The sequence below is a fragment of the Ambystoma mexicanum genome, chromosome 14, assembly GCF_040938575.1.
Source record: "Ambystoma mexicanum isolate Mex_15411 chromosome 14, UKY_AmexF1_1, whole genome shotgun sequence".
NCBI lineage: Eukaryota > Metazoa > Chordata > Amphibia > Caudata > Ambystomatidae > Ambystoma > Ambystoma mexicanum.
This window is the reverse complement of record NC_090940.1, coordinates 210247849-210268777: the sequence shown is the minus strand read 5'-3', so window position 1 is coordinate 210268777 and position 20929 is coordinate 210247849. Positions and strand designations below refer to the sequence as shown.

Genomic DNA, 20929 nt, shown 5'->3' with positions numbered 1-20929 from the left:
GGACACCTTGGCGAACCCAAGAAGCCTATGTTGGGATTAGACACTACTCTGTTCTGCACATTTTATTTGTACACAGAATGGATTAGAGAGTGACTGAGTGTAAAAAGAAAAAAGGTTGACATTTTAGTTTTGGAAACAGTTGCTCAGTACAACATGGGGACACAGATCTCAAGCTATATTAAAATGTGCAAATTTGCCATCTAAATGAGATCACAAATGGACTCCTGTGGGGAGTGTTGTGTAACCATTCAGAAAGAATATTTGGCACTCTTCAGCACCTATTACAAAGTAGCAATAATATATTGATGATTGGAAACCAGACATTGTGCAGCTGATGGCCACATTGTTTACTGTCTATTGCAGTGATACAATGTACTGAAATAGCCACCTGGGCCCGTTATCTCTGGTGAGAATTCCATGGTCTGTGTAGGTTAGTAATCCAATGTGGCACTAGGTTTACTTATAGACTGGATTTCGTCTGAGCCGAAAAGGTTAGGTATCAATCTATTCTTGTTGCGGTGTAACAGATGCTGCAGAGAGGCAACAATTCATATTAAAACTGTTGCCCACATCCTGAGCAAAGAACCAAAATACAGGTACTTCTTCCTGGAATCCTGCCTTCCCCCAAACTCAGTATCTCGTGTCTGACATCTCCGCCAAACAAACCATATTGGGGTCATGCGTCCCCTCCAACACGCACATCTCTCAACATCACACTCAATCAGCTAGTTTCAATCACCCACACAAGACCCATACATTCCATAGACTGCATTGGGAGCACCTTCCCCAGGAAACATCAGAACAAATGCTCATTCCATTGACTTCAATGTTATCAACCCCCATAAAAAAAAAAAAAAACAATTTCCTCATCTTTCATGACCCAACAAGCAGACACACTCAGGCCTACTTTCTCCACTTCCCCGAGACCCTTTCACCCCTTGCTTCCAGCTGTCCCTCCCTCATAGCCCACACTGAGCATTCTGCCCCCCCCCCACCCCACCAAACAAACATTCGTATCTAGCCTTCAGCCTCACTAAACATTCCGCATTTCCCAGTAAAATGCGCAAGTAGTCCGTTCCTGGTTTTAGTCTGTGTATTCTGGGACTTTTAGTTGTACTATATCCTTTTTAAATGCAGGGCTATTACCACGGACGTGATTTCACCAAAATGCCAGGGGTAGCAGAAGTGACATCACACAGTCCTTAACCTCTGATGACATCATAGGAAGTGATGTACTTTGACCCCCATCTCGAAATGACATCACAGGAAGCGATGGAACACGTTCTTTCACCCCTTGACAAAGCAGTAAGTGGCATAACATAGCATTGTTCTTAAGTACACTACCAAAAATATGGTCGATATTACTATAATGTGATATACATTTCATACAAGAAAAGATCAGCATATGGATCGTTAATATCAATCACTGAATGCAGGCAGACGTCCAAGGCCAAATGATAATGATTTGTTATTATATAGCACTTAGGCTTAATCGCTTTAAATATGCATACAATATCCACCAACCTGTGTTGGTACTCATTTATCGACCTCAGAAGGATGAAGGGCTGTGTTGAGGTGTTTAAGAACAGACTAAATCAGTGACTCACCCCCTGAAGTGTGCCTGAAATAAACCTTTAACGAGTCTAGCAATCATTGCATAAAATTCCAGAGAGACAAATGAGTATTCCTATTCTTTCACTGCTGAAAGGGTTACAATTGTGGAACCCCCCGTTTTTTTTTTTTTTTTTTTTTTTTTTTTTAAAGGAGGCTTGAACAAGAAATCCAGCCACTCCAGAAACAAATAGCCACATGGCACTGGCCACAGCCCAGGAGCTTACATTCTTTTTTTAAAAGTTGTAATGTTTTTTTTTTAATTTTTTTTTTTTAGGGCTAGCAAGAGAGACCGCTGCCGAACCTCAACTGATGACCCTGGCTATCACCACCACAAAGCATCGAGAAAGAAATGGGACCAGATGGCCTACTCAGCTATGGAAAGTAATTGAACACATAACACGCAAAGTAGTACTCCTGGTCCCGCTCCATTTGAGCGACTCTAGGTGCCGAGGCAAGCCAGAAGGAGACTTGAGGTCTTCATTTCAATGGGATTTATTTAGATAAAAAGGAAAATGCCCATCTGTCCCTATCGCCAAGAGGGATTTTCCCTGCCTATAAACTAAAGATGTTCATCTTATGTCCCGGGAGGATAGCTAAGCGGCAACGTGCGCGCCTTGGAAGCAAGACGACATCAAGCAACACAGGTTCGATCTCCGGGTCCACACTTAGAAACCTCTGGGCATTTAAGCGCATTATAAATACGCAACTAAAACAAAAACAATTAAGCAACTAAAAAAAAAAATAATTTAAAAAACTAACAGCGCCTCGATGCCCTCGGGCTGTGCGAGCGCTTTAAAAATGTAAAATAAATAAAAAATAAATGTCAAAACAAATTGTGTACTCAGTCCAAAAACCCATTTACTATCTGGCCCTACCACTTCAGAAAAAACAACATGAAAATAAGCCACAATAGCTTCTTAGCTCAGGCTTCCTCCGGCCAATGTTCCTAGGGGCACTCTCGGGGTATTGGTCACAGTTCAAAACAATGTTCTTCACAGTTCAAAGAAAAAAAGTCTTCAGCTCTCTCTAGAAAAGTCGTACATCTTTATACAAATGAAAGGTCTCCAGTTCTTTGAGGGGAGTAAGGACTCCCTTAGTCCTCACCAACTTGGTAGTTTTGCTTTTCACTAGTTTTGTGGCTTGGACAGACCGATTGAACCCTGCAAGTTCCCTTCTTCTCAGGTTGGAAAATATTTTCTAGGCCTCTCCAGCTTTCTGGCTTGTTTAACTTTTGTGGTCCTATCTTTGGCCTCTGCCAATCTTCACCATACAGAATTCTTTGGCTCTCGTAATCCACCTTGTCCTTTCCTCTCTTCTTGCTTTGTTCCACTTGCCTCCCTCCACCTTGTATAACCGCAGTACTTTTGCTGTGCTACAGTGGAGGGGTGTCTCAGCGGGGATGTGGCCATTCGCCCCGCTCTTCGGGTCTGCTGTTTCGTAAGATGTGCTTCCTGTATCCTGACTGTTGCAGCACACTCAGCGGTCCTGCCCTGAGAGCGGAGGAAATGTTTGCGGGCCCCAAGCCCACCATGGATGCAGCATGGTCATGCCACCAGGTAAAATGGTCTTGCTCTGTCTCTGCAGTATCGCCCTGTCTAATGCCGGCCCTCCCAGTGTCAGTCGGTCTCTCTCTCTCATCTATTTGTTCCTTCATGCCACTGCTAGCTCTGCAGTGTAGGTTCGCACGTCAGAGGCTCATCTCTGCATGGGATTCTTCTCCCTGCATTCAAGGTTCCTTGTCTCTTTAGTCTCTGCCATACTTAAAAGGGGTGGTGTGCTCTCCTTCAGCTGCTGAGTTCGTGAAGATTCCAGCATTACCTTGAGACGATATTAGGGGAGTATGGTTTGTGTGTTTTGAGTGCGAATCAACTGAAACATCAGTCACCTTTCTTCCCCTATTGGCAGGCAGGGATTTCTTTATAGAGAGTTACGGATAGGAATGGGGTTCCTTGTCCCCCTTGAGGGGAGCGTGAGAAACCTGAAGATATTTCACCGCCTAGATCCCAGAAATCTGTTGTCCAGGTGACCAGGACACGGCCATCGCTACTGGATCCAGTTCCTGGGGAGGATCACCTGGGAGAGGGGTCTTCAAGGAGTGAAAGTGGGACACCGAGGGTTGAGATGCGGTATCCCCTTCCTTGTAACACCTTTTTCCCCATCATACCAAGCAGGATATTTAGTAGCTCGACCCCTCCCCCCTGCCCTTTTCCCACACAAACACTTTCTTATACTGTAACAGACAACGGACTAACACCAGAGCTGTTTACCAGACATGTCCCAATACACGGATCAGGCAGAATCAGGCAATTGAGATGAATCGGGCACACCTGACAGCCCTTTACCTTCCCCACAGGGATAAAAGGCAGAGCATGAAAGCACACTTTGAGCAAGGCCGAATGCATGAGGAGACAGCAACACCAAACCGGCAGTTCAAAAGGAAAAGAAAGGCGGTGAGACCTGGAAGGAGGAATTGCCCTTGCCCTTTTCAACTCAGACCTGCAAAGCCTCCGAAAAGGAAAACATAATACCTGGAGTTGCAGCTGGCGTGTGGAACAGCAGATGTCAATGGTACATGGGGCCTCCTGCTGATAATGCAGGCAGAGAGTCACGCTGGCTACTGTGTTGCTATCCTTGACTCCAGAGAACAAAGAAGCCAACGGGTTCAGCACAGTCGGTGAGTCAGAGGAAGCTGATAGCGAACCAAACTGTGTTGAGCCCAAGGTTGCGAGTAGCAACATTGTGAACGCAAGGAATTCATACAAGAAGTAACTTGTGCAGATATATGAACTTTAAAGAAAACCCAGTTGAGGTCAGGTGCAGAGGGGTCAGGCACCACGTGCCACTCATTCGAAAGACTCAGACTGGGACCTGCTTACCAAACTGCAAGAACCAGAAGGCTCTTATACAAATCGAAAAACTGACCTGAGGCCAGGGGAAAGCTAGGAGAAGGGAACCCTGCTTTACAATAAAATTGTGAACTGTGGAATAAGGCAAGTGTGAACCTGACAGAGGGATGCTGGAAGAAAGCTAGGAGAAGGGAAACCAACGCTTTCTGATGAAATTGAGTAAAACATGAACTGTGTTAAAGAAGGCCATAGTGAACCCAATGGAGGGAGGCCCATTTTTGCAAGGAGGATTCGAGTCCAGCAGAGGGAGACCCAAGGGGCAAAGAGCAATCACCCAAGGTACAGGAGTACCGAAGGAACTTTTCTCTGTTATGTTGAATCAACAGGCGTAAGGCAAGAGACCTTTGCAGGAAAGAGACTTAGCCTCTGAAGGTTGTGATATCGTTAAAATGTAACCAACACTCGTGTGGACGAGGCCAAGGAGTGTGCTATGCTCGAGAGTTCCGCCTTGTCCCGTGCTTAAAACTTGGGGAAGAGAGGCCCAGCCATACCATTCTGACTTATTTGGTGAACATTATTTGGTGAACATACTACACTTTTTGTATTTAGTTGTAAGGATTGGCAATCGTTGTTTAGTATGGGCCCTTTTTATTTGACAAGACGCCACTAGGGCTGCCTTATTATTTGATGTTCGTAGCTTGCTCTCATCTTAGATTTAGGTTTAGTTTAGGCAATTAAAGTTCAATAAACACCCTTGAACTGTGACCACTTGTGTCTGTCTTTACTGTTGCTACCATGAGTTCCTTACAGGAACCCCTCCCAGTAATGTCCCGCTTTCACAAATCCCTAGGCAGGGGTTTTGCTGAGCGGGCTCACCTCCCTATCCTCAAAGGGGGTGGCTCCCCCCTAAGAAAAAGGGGCCACAGACCCAAAATGCAGTTTAGTGAAAACTATTCAACAAGAGAACAGCATTCTTCCATGAGGTGATGGTGTTTGCACTCCTGCAGGCGGTCGCTAAATGGTCTCGTCTGCAGCAGCCTGCAAGCGTCAAGAGTCGGGCTACTTGTGTTGGTGCCAAGAGAGCGCAGAGGATGTAAGGCTGAACTGATTGAGCATCACAACATACAAACAGCAAAATCAAAGAAAAGAAGCTGACATTTTCACCCCCTTGCTGGGGTGATAGTATGAGCTTTTTATAGTGATTGCGATACTGCTACGAACTGGATGGTCTGAATACTCACCACTACAAGTCGTCACACACAATGAAAATGCACACTTAATAGAAACATTAACAAGTAAATAACATGGTCATGCGGGTCATACCATTCCACTAGGTCGCCAGTGAAAATACTGCCTTCATTAAGATGCAATGGCAAAAGCTTTCCAGATTGGGAGCAGCGCTATGATATTCTTTAACCTCACTATATTGCAGCACAAAAGTGAAACACACACGCATCTGTGTAACAAGCAGCACAGAAACAATCAACAACTAACTCCAACTTACATAGTTGCACTAGCCACTTCAAAATGGCTGACACCAACAGCTTTCACATTGGTGCACTCTTTTTGCATCACGGAAGAGGCGATTGATGCTAGGGCCCCCACTACAAACTGCAAGAGCTGAAACTCCCTCTACCCAGGCCTAAAAAGGGACGCCATGATGCTGGGGCGCCACTACAAACTGCAAGAGCTGAAACTCCCTCTACCCAGGCCTAAAAAGGGACGCCATGATGCTGGGGCGCCACTACAAACTGCAAGAGCTGAAACTCCCTCTACCCAGGCCTAAAAAGGGACGCCATGATGCTGGGCCCCCACTACAAACTGCAAGAGCTGAAACTCCCTCTACCCAGGCCTAAAAAGGGACGCCATGATTCTGGGGCGCCACTACATACTGCAAGAGCTGAAACTCCCTCTACCCAGGCCTAAAAAGGGACGCCATGATGCTGGGCCCCCACTACATACTGCAAGAGCTGAAACTCCCTCTACCCAGGCCTAAAAAGGGACGCCATGATGCTGGGGCGCCACTACATACTGCAAGAGCTGAAACTCCCTCTACCCAGGCCTAAAAAGGGACGCCATGATGCTGGGCCCCCACTACATACTGCAAGAGCTGAAACTCCCTCTACCCAGGCCTAAAAAGGGACGCCATGATGCTGGGGCGCCACTACATACTGCAAGAGCTGAAACTCCCTCTACCCAGGCCTAAAAAGGGACGCCATGATGCTGGGGCGCCACTACATACTGCAAGAGCTGAAACTCCCTCTACCCAGGCCCAAAAAGGGACGCCATGATGCTGGGGCGCCACTACATACTGCAAGAGCTGAAACTCCCTCTACCCAGGCCTAAAATGGGACGCCATGATGCTGGGCCCCCACTACATACTGCAAGAGCTGAAACTCCCTCTACCCAGGCCTAAAAAAGGGACGCCATGATGCTGGGGCGCCACTACATACTGCAAGAGCTGAAACTCCCTCTACCCAGGCCTAAAAAGGGACGCCATGATGCTGGGGCGCCACTACAAACTGCAAGAGCTGAAACTCCCTCTACCCAGGCCTAAAAAGGGACGCCATGAAGCTGGGGCGCCACTACATACTGCAAGAGCTGAAACTCCCTCTACCCAGGCCTAAAAAGGGACGCCATGATGCTGGGGCGCCACTACATACTGCAAGAGCTGAAACTCCCTCTACCCAGGCCTAAAAAGGGACGCTATGAAGCTGGGGCGCCACTACATACTGCAAGAGCTGAAACTCCCTCTACCCAGGCCCAAAAAGGGACGCCATGATGCTGGGGCGCCACTACATACTGCAAGAGCTGAAACTCCCTCTACCCAGGCCCAAAATGGGACGCCATGATGCTGGGCCCCCACTACATACTGCAAGAGCTGAAATTCCCTCTACCCAGGCCCAAAATGGGATGCCATGATGCTGGGGCGCCACTACATACTGCAAGAGCTGAAATTCCCTCTACCCAGGCCCAAAATGGGACGCCATGATGCTGGGGCGCCACTACATACTGCAAGAGCTGAAACTCCCTCTACCCAGGCCTAAAAAGGGACGCCATGATGCTGGGGCGCCACTACATACTGCAAGAGCTGAAACTCCCTCTACCCAGGCCCAAAATGGGACGCCATGATGCTGGGCCCCCACTACATACTGCAAGAGCTGAAACTCCCTCTACCCAGGCCTAAAAAGGGACGCCATGATGCTGGGGCGCCACTACATACTGCAAGAGCTGAAACTCCCTCTACCCAGGCCTAAAAAGGGACGCCATGATGCTGGGGCGCCACTACATACTGCAAGAGCTGAAACTCCCTCTACCCAGGCCCAAAATGGGACGCCATGATGCTGGGCCCCCACTACATACTGCAAGAGCTGAAACTCCCTCTACACAGGCCTAAAAAGGGACGCCATGAAGCTGGGGCGCCACTACATACTGCAAGAGCTGAAACTCCCTCTACCCAGGCCTAAAAAGGGACGCCATGATGCTGGGGCGCCACTACATACTGCAAGAGCTGAAACTCCCTCTACCCAGGCCTAAAAAGGGACGCCATGATGCTGGGGCGCCACTACATACTGCAAGAGCTGAAACTCCCTCTACCCAGGCCTAAAAAGGGACGCCATGATGCTGGGCCCCCACTACATACTGCAAGAGCTGAAACTCCCTCTACCCAGGCCTAAAAAGGGACGCCATGATGCTGGGGCGCCACTACATACTGCAAGAGCTGAAACTCCCTCTACCCAGGCCTAAAAAGGGACGCCATGATGCTGGGGCGTCACTACATACTGCAAGAGCTGAAACTCCCTCTACCCAGGCCTAAAAAGGGACGCCATGATGCTGGGCCCCCACTACATACTGCAAGAGCTGAAATTCCCTCTACCCAGGCCCAAAATGGGACGCCATGATGCTGGGGCGCCACTACATACTGCAAGAGCTGAAACTCCCTCTACCCAGGCCTAAAAAGGGACGCCATGATGCTGGGGCGCCACTACATACTGCAAGAGCTGAAACTCCCTCTACCCAGGCCCAAAATGGGATGCCATGATGCTGGGCCCCCACTACATACGCTGAAACTCCCTCTACCCAGGCCCAAAATGGGACGCCATGATGCTGGGGCGCCACTACATACTGCAAGAGCTGAAACTCCCTCTACCCAGGCCTAAAGAGGGACGCCATGATGCTGGGGCGCCACTACATACTGCAAGAGCTGAAACTCCCTCTACCCAGGCCTAAAATGGGACGCCATGATGCTGGGGCGCCACTACATACTGCAAGAGCTGAAACTCCCTCTACACAGGCCTAAAAAGGGACGCCATGAAGCTGGGGCGCCACTACATACTGCAAGAGCTGAAACTCCCTCTACCCAGGCCTAAAAAGGGACGCCATGATGCTGGGGCGCCACTACATACTGCAAGAGCTGAAACTCCCTCTACCCAGGCCTAAAAAGGGACGCCATGATGCTGGGGCGCCACTACATACTGCAAGAGCTGAAACTCCCTCTACACAGGCCTAAAAAGGGACGCCATGAAGCTGGGGCGCCACTACATACTGCAAGAGCTGAAACTCCCTCTACCCAGGCCTAAAAAGGGACGCCATGATGCTGGGGCGCCACTACATACTGCAAGAGCTGAAACTCCCTCTACCCAGGCCTAAAAAGGGACGCCATGATGCTGGGCCCCCACTACATACTGCAAGAGCTGAAACTCCCTCTACCCAGGCCTAAAAAGGGACGCCATGATGCTGGGGCGCCACTACATACTGCAAGAGCTGAAACTCCCTCTACCCAGGCCTAAAAAGGGACGCCATGATGTTGAAGATTCTATCTAGTGGGTGAAAAGAGTGAGCAGAGCTTGGAGGGGCCAGTGCCATTAGGAATGCAAACATTGTTGAGCCAATATGCACTTTCAAAACCATTGACTTTGTGCTGTAAAAACACTCCCTTGTCCTGTCCCCATGGATGCATATACTTTCTTGCAAAATGGACATTGGAAAAGGGGTTAAATGTAATAAAACACATTTTTCTGTAGCCCACACCACCAAACTCTTGATTGCATCCGAACACTGACTTGCTTCACAGAAACCGCCTGACCATTGCCAGAGCAGTAATTGGGTCTCTGCTCAATTATTGGAATTCCCTTCTAGCCGGCACCGCCGAGTGCAACCTTAGCAAGCTCTAGGAAGCTCCAGACTATCAAGAACAATGCCATCTGAGCTGCCATGGACCTACCCAAACGTGACCACATTTCAGCTCACAGAAAAGCGGCACATTGGCTTCCAGTCAGAGAACACATAAGCTTAAAATTCGCTCTATCACTCATTGCTGTCTTTCAAACTCCGCGCCTCCCTACTCATGGCAGAGACTGGCCAAGAACGGTTCCTTCAGACCTACAAGATCGATCTACAGCCACAGACTGACCACCCTGCGTTTGAAAGGGTCAAGAGCTGGGGGCCTCTAGTTTATTAGTCATTACTGCCCGTCTGTGGAACAACCTTCCTCTTCAACTACGCTCAGAGCCTTCTAATTGGCCCTTCAGGAACAACTAAAGCCTAGACTTTTCCACCATTAACCTTTCAACACTTCTGGTACTGATCTTTGCCCACTCCTATTCCTCCCTCCTTCCCATTCTCCATCCCTTCGTCTCTCCCTCCCTCCCTCCCTCCTTCTCTCAGTGCAACCAGCGCCACGATGCCGGCAGGTTGTGCACTCTACAAATGTAAAAATAAATATCATTGGGCATAGAAATATTGGGCATTTGGTATATATAGGCACGTATCCGAAGCAATTTATAAAATTGCAACAAAATAGTGTTTTGGGTATTAAAAGCACTTCTATCGTAGCCACTAAAATTGCACCATTTGTGATGGAGGCCATATAAATGTAAATGGCATTTGCATTGTATGAAAACCTGTTGAAATCCCACCATACAATGAAGTTGAGTCAGCTTGCATAAACCGATTACATCAACAGCTCTACTACACAGTTAGGACAGTTGTATGATGCAGAGGAGTCCTACTGAAGGGCAAGAAAGAACTTAGTTCTTAAACACCATGACAGAACCCCACAAGCACCATAATCTTACACTTCATTCTTGACAATGTCCGAGTGAATCCTCGCCACCCCATTGACCGCATGGGACCCAACAATGCAGAGGTGAGCCATGTTGATGCGCTTCACACCTTCCTCTTCAATAAGCGACATCCTCCGAAGCCTGTCCATGTCCCCGGGGAACAAGGCTGCAATTTGCTAGAGTTGGAGAGGCGTGGATGGTGAGAAACAAAAAAAAAAAAAAGAAAAAAGGTAGAGGCATGAATAGATTTCATATCAGGCTCAAGACTAACGCCTTGCAAACATTTGGTCAATTGCATACATTCAAATAAGCCCACACACACGTAAGAATCAACTGTATCAAAAACTAATGAAACTGTAGATCTTCAAATAAAATTTCAATTTATAAAAGCATGTTCCGCGGAAAGCCAATGTAATCCCAAACCAACACATGGAAATTAGTAAACGTGCATGCACCCATGAGTGGAGGGAGCGGGGGTGGGGTGAGCTCGTTGGCCAGGGAGGTCAGTAAAGAGACGCTCCATCGTACTCCAAAGCAACATCTCCGATTATAAATATGAAATAGGTGAGTTTTAATACTTGTCAAAATGTTGGCGTAGTAATTTTCCAAACTGCAATGCCTTTTAGTAGTTCCAGGTCATTCTGCTTGTGTTTAAGGTTTTCCTGCGGTCTCGGCCAGATCGGAGCTTGCGGCCGCATTGTAAATGGTGCAGTAAAATGCTGCTGGGATGGGTAAGGGATGACCAGAAGCAGCATGCCACCTGCTGTGAAAAGCAGCAGTGTGTTCACTACTGTAATTCAGAACCAAGCATAGCCACATTGTACCTGATCTGCTGGGACGGGTCTACTATACCCGCCTACTAAGGCCTTCCACAGACAACACACTTCTGTGTAACCTGTGTGGAGCACGTCTCAAGTAGATGGATTGGGACAAGTTCATTAAATGAACTCATTTCCACACATGCATGTATGGATGTATCGATGGATGAAACCGTAGCCTCGAGCACCGAGTTCTGTGCATCCAAACACATTCTTTGTGGGCAACTGATGAACAGTAAACCTACAGATTAGAGCACCATATCTCCATTAAAAGTTTAGAACACGTGTTTGCTGCTCTGCATGTCACTTGACAGTTTGACCAACTCAACATCTTTAAAATGCAAATGATTGTGAAGATGAGCTAGACAGACACGCAGGTTGCATCAAGCTCTGCTTGAGACAGTTATGACAAATGGCCGACATGGGGTTTCAGATTTTTAGTGTTCAATGCATTCCGGCTAGTTGGGTTGATTTGCTTTACATTAAACCTAGAACAGCGTTCTAATGTCACAAGCCATGCAGCAGTGAGACTACTACTTAAGACCAATGGGTTTACACTACTCTCGCAGGACTGATTGTGTGGATGGAGGTCAATATCAGCATCTTTAAAGGAATGGTTCGGTCAAAAAATGTTATTGCCCCTACGGGACGGCCATGTGTTTTTAAGCCTAAGTCACTCGATTTTAGAAAGATTTCCTATGGACCTTACCCGAGTTTTCGTCCATTAAACGCACGCGAAAACAGGCATCAGGGAGCTGCCATTTTGTGATAATCCTATCATTTCCCCCATTGCCCTGGCTGACCTGCTTTTGCGGCACTAAATCATATCCCCCGCCCCCGAGCCTGTCATCAGCAGACGCGTACCGTCCATTTCACAACGCCAAAGCACGTCTCGTGTCAACATTCGCTGCGCTTCAGCTAATGACGTGTCGCCATGGAAATGGCAGGATGCCTCTTTCCTCAATAAGTATAAACAGACCGTTTCACAACACACGGCAGCAGATTTTCGATTCCATTCCTCTCTGTGTTACTTTGAGTATTCTGTGACTCGTTTCTGTGCTCTGGTCAGCTACCTTCGTTGCTTGTAGCCCGTGTGAACGGATACCAGTACCACCGCTATAAATTATTTTAGATTGTTTAACACAAAATGGCTACAATAATGCCCTACATGTACGAGCCGGAGTATACCGAGGAACTACTACTGGAAAGGGAAACAGGCGAAAACGATGGGTCTTCGGATGGCAGTTGGGAGGACGATTCAACAGCTGAAGAGCCTGGACCTAGTCGCATGGACAGTGTTTCCACCTGGTGCACATGCAATCGGTGCAAGCTAATGCCAACCGAGGACGAGAACTGCTGCTGCTGTGAAAACTCGGGATGCATGGCCTACATTTCTCAAGGCGAGCCACGACCGCAATGCATCACCGAGCTGCCAGACTTCAGGGCAGCCTGCCTCACACGGTCCGTGTTGAGGATAATGATGGTGCTTATGCACGAACTTCGCGCAACTGTTCGTCCTCGTAATCCGAGTAATGAGTAAGTATACTCTGCTTGTCATGCCACTCCTATTTCATGGTCTTCTACTATATCCAAAATTACATATACATATCATTGTAACGCACGAAAGTCGATCAATAGTGTGCAGTGTCTAGATAGCATTTGTCCGAGCAGAATGCCATTAGTTACAAGAATTGTCATCGACAACAAACGTTTATTAAACTTATCTTGGTCATTTAAAAACAGTTTGTTTCATTCCTTTTCACAGGTGGTACAGGCTGGTGGCCTATCGTTCCTTTATATGGTGGCTTCACGGGAGGCTTGGACACCGCGTTCGAAGAGTGATACCCGCCTGTGCCGTTCGTGCCATAAGAGAAACGTTCCCGAGTGACAGCGGTCAGTACAGGGGATTTTCTCTCGCTGTGCTGCAACCTGAACTGTACAATGTTTAAAGTCTTGTATTTTTGTGTCATCAAAATAAGATACAAAATAAAACCACATATATTTTAACAACGGTTGTTTCGATTTTTTAAATGAATCAAGTGCGTCTCCATTCAAGGATGGACGTCAGACATCTTTGCCCGGAATGGATGAAGTTCAGGTCGCTGTGAAGCGGGGTGGTCACTATCTAAGCCAACATAATATATTATCAATAATGCATGCACTAAATAACACTTGTTCAAAGTCTTTGTCGGTTATGTCTCTATAAAATTCACACATATATCTATACTATCAATTAACATTGGATTATACAGGCCTTAGGTCAAGGGTCTTGACCACTATAATACACTGTTTGAAGTGTGGGTCTGTGCTCACAAGAATCTCCGGTATGTGGCATTTGTTATTGATAGGCAACGATTTACTGCAGTAGGGGGTCTAATGTTAGTTGGGGATCTGCTTGGTGGGCATCATGGCGTGGTCAGTGGTCTGGCACATGACGAGCGTACCTGTCAGGGACACAGGGTCAGAATGGCAGTAAGTTTCCACTGGCGAGGATGCGTGGGCAAGGACACATTTGTGGAGATGAACAAGCTATGTGCTTGGTTCAGGCCGGTTCACATGCAGGACCGTGATCTCAGAGGAAGAGTGATGCGTTACATTTATTAGCTGTTGAAAATACCTCTGGAGTTTTCCAGTCAGAGTGGGAACGAGGGTGTGGGCCATGTGCTCTGTGCGCTGTACTATCGCAGTGAGGCCTGGTCACCAAGACGGAGTGGAAAGGGGGTACAAAAATGGATGCCCCGTGTCCTGCTCAGTGGTCCCATCTACGCGAATGCCATCCAAAGTTAACATCACATAAGGGCAAGGGGCGAACCCACTACTAGAGGCACTTGGTACGAGTTTCTACTGAAGTAAAGGATGAGAGGCGCCTGATGGCCCCTCGCACCCGCACACTTGCCTGCACGCCCCAGGCCCATCCATCCCACTCCCTCCCTCTACCAAAGGCGGTTTGCACCCGGGGATGAGCGCTGGCGTGGTCGGCTGTCATGGGAGCAAACGGCCAAGGTGGCAAACAGCATGTACACTTCAAAAGATATCCCACGCCCAAGGGCCATCGCTCACATGGCCTCCTCAGACCCCGTGTTTCCAGGCAGGCCTGCCCCGAGGCAGGCCGCCCCCGGGCAATCCACATAAGTGTGTCTCCATTCAGCAGTCTTCCTGTGCCTTATCTGCACGCCCCAGGGCCATCCATCCCACCCCCTCTACCAAAAGGCGGTTCGCACCCGGGGATGAGCGCTGGCATGGGGGGCTGTCACGGGCGCAAACGGCCAAGGTGCCAAACAGCATGTACACTTCAACAGGTATCCCACGCCCAGGGGCCATCGCTCACATGGCCTCCTCAGACCCTGTGTCTCCAGGCAGGCATCCCTGAGGCAGGCCGCCCCCCTGCAATAAACATAATACCACGACATACAAACGTCATTCATTCACAAACACACCCCTGTTTCTAATACTTTATAAACCACTTGATATGTCTCATGAGAACATCTTTGTGCTTTGCAAGTCAACTCCTGAACCTTCTACCTGAGAAGCACTCAGATCTATGCTAATCTGCTCGTCGCCGTGCTATCTGTGACCGCTTCGAGCAAACTCGTCAGTGTGCTACCTGTGGCCATCTACCTGTTCTCCTGCAACATACTGCTCGGCCTGCTGAATCCAACTGTTTGTTGGTCAAGGTAAGGCCATGTAACCTAGTCATATTTCGGTCATTTTTACATTTCAATCTATTTGCTATTACAGTACCCAATAGAGCTGTGGTCATTGGTCTCATTGCTATTGACTTGAGTTTCAATTGTTATGCTATGAATAGATCTATTTATTTTCATCTGTGTCATGTCATCGAATGGCATCCTTCGGGGGTCCAGTCTATAATGTAAGCATGTTTCCTTTTCGTGCAAGACAGAACATCCAAGGGACGAGTCACATGTTCAGAGTTTAGGCACATAATTTAAAATATTTCTGTAATTTATGCAAATACTAAGCCGCACATGATGAACTGGTATAGCTCCGGCGACCAAAACAAACCTTGCATTGAGCATGGTACGGTTCATTTACCATATGACATTTTTATTCATCAAGGTTTTATAATAATCTTGCCATTTACTTTTCAGAATTTTCAACAATGCCTGCCTGTTCAATTAGAGGTTGCCCTTCGAAGACCCATGCTAAATCTGAAGGCACTACAATGCATGTATTCCTGAAAACTGTTGCTCGAATAAGAGAATGGGTCAGACACTATGGATATCCACTGGATGAGCTGGAAAGTAGAGTCCAACAAGTCTTTGAGGACAAGAGGGGTAATCGATACCGCATCTGCAGCCGGCACTTTCCCTTGAACATGTACACCACATCTTGGGTAACAAAGAAGAATAAACGGCGATCGACACGAAAATTGCTCGCAAACGCTATTCCAACTCTATTCGTCCACATTCCACCACTAGTGAGTCAAGTGTCCGTTTTTAGCTTTAGGCCTTGCGGTAGTGTGTAGGTAGCCGAATGGATTAATTGATATTTTAGGTGGCGTTTCCAATTTGTAATACTTTCGACATTGATATGAGTGTATAGCTTTTTGAATAATGACTTATCAATATATTATTTTTAGATTTCATAACGCACAAACGAAATCTATATATGAGCACAGGCAACTGTGCTATATTGCACATTACTCAAGTATTCTGTCTCCTTACATGGCAATTTTAAATATTGGCATTTCATTATCAAACAATAATTTACCTTTACAACTTCTTGACTATCCCTTGAATCTGAAGCAAGAACATTCTACTTCCGTCACATGCTCGCAGTTATCAACCACTTCTAGCGCGTATCAGGTAATCATACTTGGCCATTCCGCTACAGACTTGTTTTATGCATGTCAAGTAATAGTTTTTATGTATCCTGTGATTATTTTACCAATTGTTTGGTTAGTGCTTTCCAATTGATATACACCTTAGTTGTTTGTCGTCCCCTGGTATTTGTTTTCAGTTATAATTAGTGTTATCCATACTAATGCAAGTACTGTCTTTCAGGGAGATTCTGAAGCATCCACCACATTGACAACAACCCTAGATGTTCTTCAGCAGCACGAGCTATGGATACTGGCAGCTCCATCGACCGTGATCATCAGGACTGGAACACTTGTCGTTTGATTGTTCTACACCATGTTTCATTCGTGGTTAGCCGTTGATATGTACCTGTGCGGTCGACCCCAAGCGCGTGTTGTGTTTTCAATATTGTAATCCTTACTAATGCAAATACTATATTGCAGGCAGTTGTTGAATCGTCAACCCACGCAGTTGATGCAGAGCCTGACATTCAAGTAATTCCAGTGGAAGCGGGACCATGCGGATACGAATCAGCGCAACAGCTTTCGGAAGTGCGCACCACATTGACAACAGCCCTAGATATTCTTCAGCAGCACGAGCTATGGATATGGACAGCTCCATCGAGCGTGATCATATAACATGATTCCATTTGCTATACTTTCTTCCCTATTAACGCTAGTACTGTGTTTCAGGGAGACGATGGAGCTTCCACTACAATCACAAGATCCCATTTAGATGATGCAGATGTAAAGAAATCGGAGAAATAAGTCATTTAAATCTGATCATATTTAAATATTCCTGGATTCTTTTAGACAATGCAACATTTGTGGTTCTCTTTAGATATACCTGTGCCGTCGACCCCAAGTGTGTGTTATGTTTACAATATTGAAAACCATATTAACGCAACTACTGTGTTTCAGGGAGTTGCTGATGCCTCCTCTTCAATACAATCATTCGTGGGAGTCCATGCAGAGCCAGAGGTATGGATACCAACAGCTCCATCGAACTAGGTCATCCGAGCTCGAATACTTTTCGTTTGATTGTTCCACACAATGTTTAAATCGTGTTTGGCTATTGAGATGTACATGTGTGTTCGTCCTCGCGTGCGTTTTATGCTAACAATATTTTGATACACAGTAATGAAAATACTATGTTTCAGGGAGTCGATGGAGCCTCATTCCGTGCTGTCTATGCGGATACAGAAAATATAGTTGTTGCAGCGCAAGAGGAAGGGGAGACATGCGGATACGTATCGGAGCAACAGCTCCGAGTCAAAAAAGTTGCAAAGAAAAGAAACAAAAATAAGGTTAGTTACAAACAGTTCATAACTATGTTTTTTTCAAGTCAATTGTACTATACTTTATCTTGTGTTTAAACTGAACATCCCTTTTCCAATCTATCCTCTAGTTACCCGTGGGTGTCCGAACTATACATACACAGACAGTGAAGCGAAAGAGATGTTGCTTGCCAGACCATTTACACTATGGAGGAACTATTAATTCTGACGCCGCATGTTGAGACTAGAGATGCTCATGTCCAATGGCCAGAACATGAAATGAATGTGTACGGAGAATCCAGTAAAGTTGTAATGGACCATTGCTACAGTGTGACTGCACCACCACAAGAGGATGATACTGAATGTATTGAAGATAGCTCTGAAGTAGTCGCAGATCAATTCACACAATCTACACCCGCCCAAAAATTGCCACCCAAAAAGCTGTCGACATTGTTGTGTTCTCCCATAAATGTTGAAGTAGCAGATGTTGAAATGACAGAATGAACCAGCAGCAGCATTCACCAACGCATCAGAACTTGATAGCAGCGATATTTCTTTCAAATGTGGTGATATGTCCTCAACGTCACAGGCCGAAACAACTTTGACGCAGGATGACATTCTAATGAAAGAGGGCAAATACATAGTATTCGACAGTTGTTTGATGGATATTATAAGTATGCTGAAATGTGGGCATTCCGTCAGAGGGAAAGTATGTGAGAAGCTATTGATTCATGTGACTCGTCAAAAAAAAGGCAGTAACGTCAAAATAAATGCCGCCTGTAGATTAAATCATACGTTCTCATGGTCTGCACAACCGATGCTGGGGAAACTACCAGCAGGCAATCTACTGTGTGCAGCTGCATCACTTTTTAGTGGGTCCAGTTTTAGAAAGTTAGAGTCTTTCTTTCAGTTTGTGGGACTCCATTTCATTTAAAAAACGCAGTACTACAAATACATGATTATCTCTTTCCGGCAATTTGTGATGCTTGGAAAATTGAACAATTGTCTCTAGCAAGTACATTCGAAGGCAAACAATTCAGGCTAGCCGGCGATGGACAGTGCGACAGCCCTGGATTTTCTGCCAAGTACTGCACCTACCACTTTCAGGACCTGGATAGTAAGAAAATTGTGAGTTCGGTGGTCGTGCAGGTAACACAATGTACATCCTCAGTGGCCATGCAGAAACTAGGATTTATAAAATCAGTGGAATTTCTACAATCGAGGGGAATGCACATCGACCTCATGGCCACGGACAGACACGTTTCAATTGCCAAGACAATGAGAGCGCAGTTCCCACATATTAAACATCAATTTGACGTATGGCATCTTGCTAAAAAAAAAGAAAATCTCGGCTGCAGGGAAAAAAAAAGGTTTGGAAAGTATTTCCGAGTGGTCCCAGTCTATGAGCAACCATCTTTGGTGGAGCTCCCAAACTTGTGAAGGGTCAGTGGAAATACTACTTGAAAAATGGCAGTCACTGATGCACCACTGTACCAACGTGCACCGCTGGTCAGAAAACCTACATTTCCACCAATGTGAACATGGCCCTTTATCCCCAGTGGAGGCACGAAAGAAGAAGTGATTGAATCCATCTTCACTGACACACAAAGCCATTGAGAAGATTATTTTCGATAAAACTCTATCAAGAGATTGGAGGAGACTGACAGAATTCTGTCACACAGGAGGTTTGGAGGTGTTCCACAATATGTGCCTAAAGTACAGGCCAAAGCGCTTGCATTTCAGCATACAGGGCATGAGACATAGGACTCTACTAGCGGTCTTGGCCCATAACGAGAATCTCGGCCGTGAACAATCTAGGACTAAGGGTAATGTAAGAATGCCTCGCTACACTAAGGCCTTTTCAAAAAGAAGTAAGCAATGGGTGATCAAACCAGTCTATGAGGAAATTGAGTTCGACTTTGTCAAAAGCCTTATTGTTGCTGTATTAGAGAAGCACAGATATGGAATTTTGAACGTTTCTGTGCAGAGCACTGATCCATTGCCACCCAACATTGCCACTGTGCCATGTCCACCCAAAGGAGAGCTGGTTGTGAAGTACAAATCCCGGTTTAAATAATTGTAATACGATTGTCTTTTTGTAAATACATTTTATTGTACAGTGTGCATACAAAGTACGCTAACCCTAACCATTACCTTCACCATCCTGGGTGCCGAACAACCTCGGTGTCATCTTTGAATTCTCTCTCTATTCACCTCATATTGCTGACCTTGTCTATACATGTATGTATATATTTTTGTTGATGTAACTCATTTTCGCAATCTCTTCTAAATGCTGTGCACGGTTAACCGAGGGGAGGCTTGCGTATTGCAAATAATGAAACAAAAACAATAAATCTCACTTTCAACTCAACTCCTCTGGTACTTCATACTTTCCCTGACCTTCCCCAAAAAATTAAAAGTCTCAATAGTTATGGTTCTTTGGGGCTTCAAAGCCCGCAGACAACGAGGACAAAATTGGGGCCTTAGAACGCGCCAAGCGAGCAGTTGCAGATGGGAGAGAAGCCAGTTCGCATTTGCACATTGAGGCGCACTACATAGATGGATTCGAAACTTCAAGTTCTCACAGATGGCTTTACTACAGGATGTTGCAAAGAAAGAATGTATGCTCATTTCTAGTGAAGGTCAGCGGCTTTGATTTTCAGCTTGCGCCCTGAAGAGGCCCACAACTCGCACTGGCAGTATAAGGTTCTATTGTTTTTTGACCTTGAGAGACAGGGACCATGCCGAAAGAACTTCATTTGAAGGGGGAAAGGGGGGTTGCAATAACGTAAGATAAGGCAGAAAATTCTGAAACTAGACCAAGTTTCATCTTAGTTCAGTATACGAAAAATTGTTGTCAAGAGCACAGTGGGATTTACGGACTGCATTACGCTGAGACACAATGGAAATTGCAAATATAATGTAAGTAACTCTTTAGACGCTTTTATACCGGAATGAAGAATTAATGAATGGATGCATGAATAAATTAATGAATGAGTTTTGAAAACGTTTGTGGGATCGTCCTTGTAGCGGGCACATGGGCATGCAGGTCCACATTCCACACGCATGTAGACAAAGTAGTTTCTCATTGTGTACTAACCTCGATTTATTTCGTTAGTTTTCGCATTGATTTTAGAGCCGAACATACTCCATTGCACTATCCTTGAAAGCAAATAGTTTCAGCTCGGCCGTAATAAATACAATGAATAATATTAATAAAGATCGACTGGCGAGACTAATTATAAATTTTATGTTTTCAAAACAGGTATATCCTTCCCTTTTGCCACTGCCACCAGTTTTTTAACCGCCAGCTGCAGCTTAAATTAAACAACTGCACAATCCTGATGATCTTATGGGACGATCGCCAAGGGCCCATATGCCCTTACGTGGTACTAGCGGCTAGAAGCAACATATCAACCTTTACGCTGGCCTAGTGCCTACTTGATGGAACAGCCTTGCAGTTCAACATGCGACAAAAGTGCTTCTTTGA

The 20929-nt window shown here is 46.1% G+C and overlaps 1 protein-coding gene across 1 annotated transcript in view; it reads right to left on the bottom strand.

Annotated features, from left to right (window-relative positions):
- The window catches only part of PYGL (glycogen phosphorylase L), a 270105-nt gene that overhangs the window by 55997 nt on the left and 193179 nt on the right, over window positions 1–20929 (bottom strand). The window contains exon 12 of the mRNA XM_069638952.1: window positions 10538–10701. Coding sequence (XP_069495053.1) covers window positions 10538–10701 — 164 coding nt within the window. The remainder of the gene's footprint in view (window positions 1–10537; window positions 10702–20929) is intronic.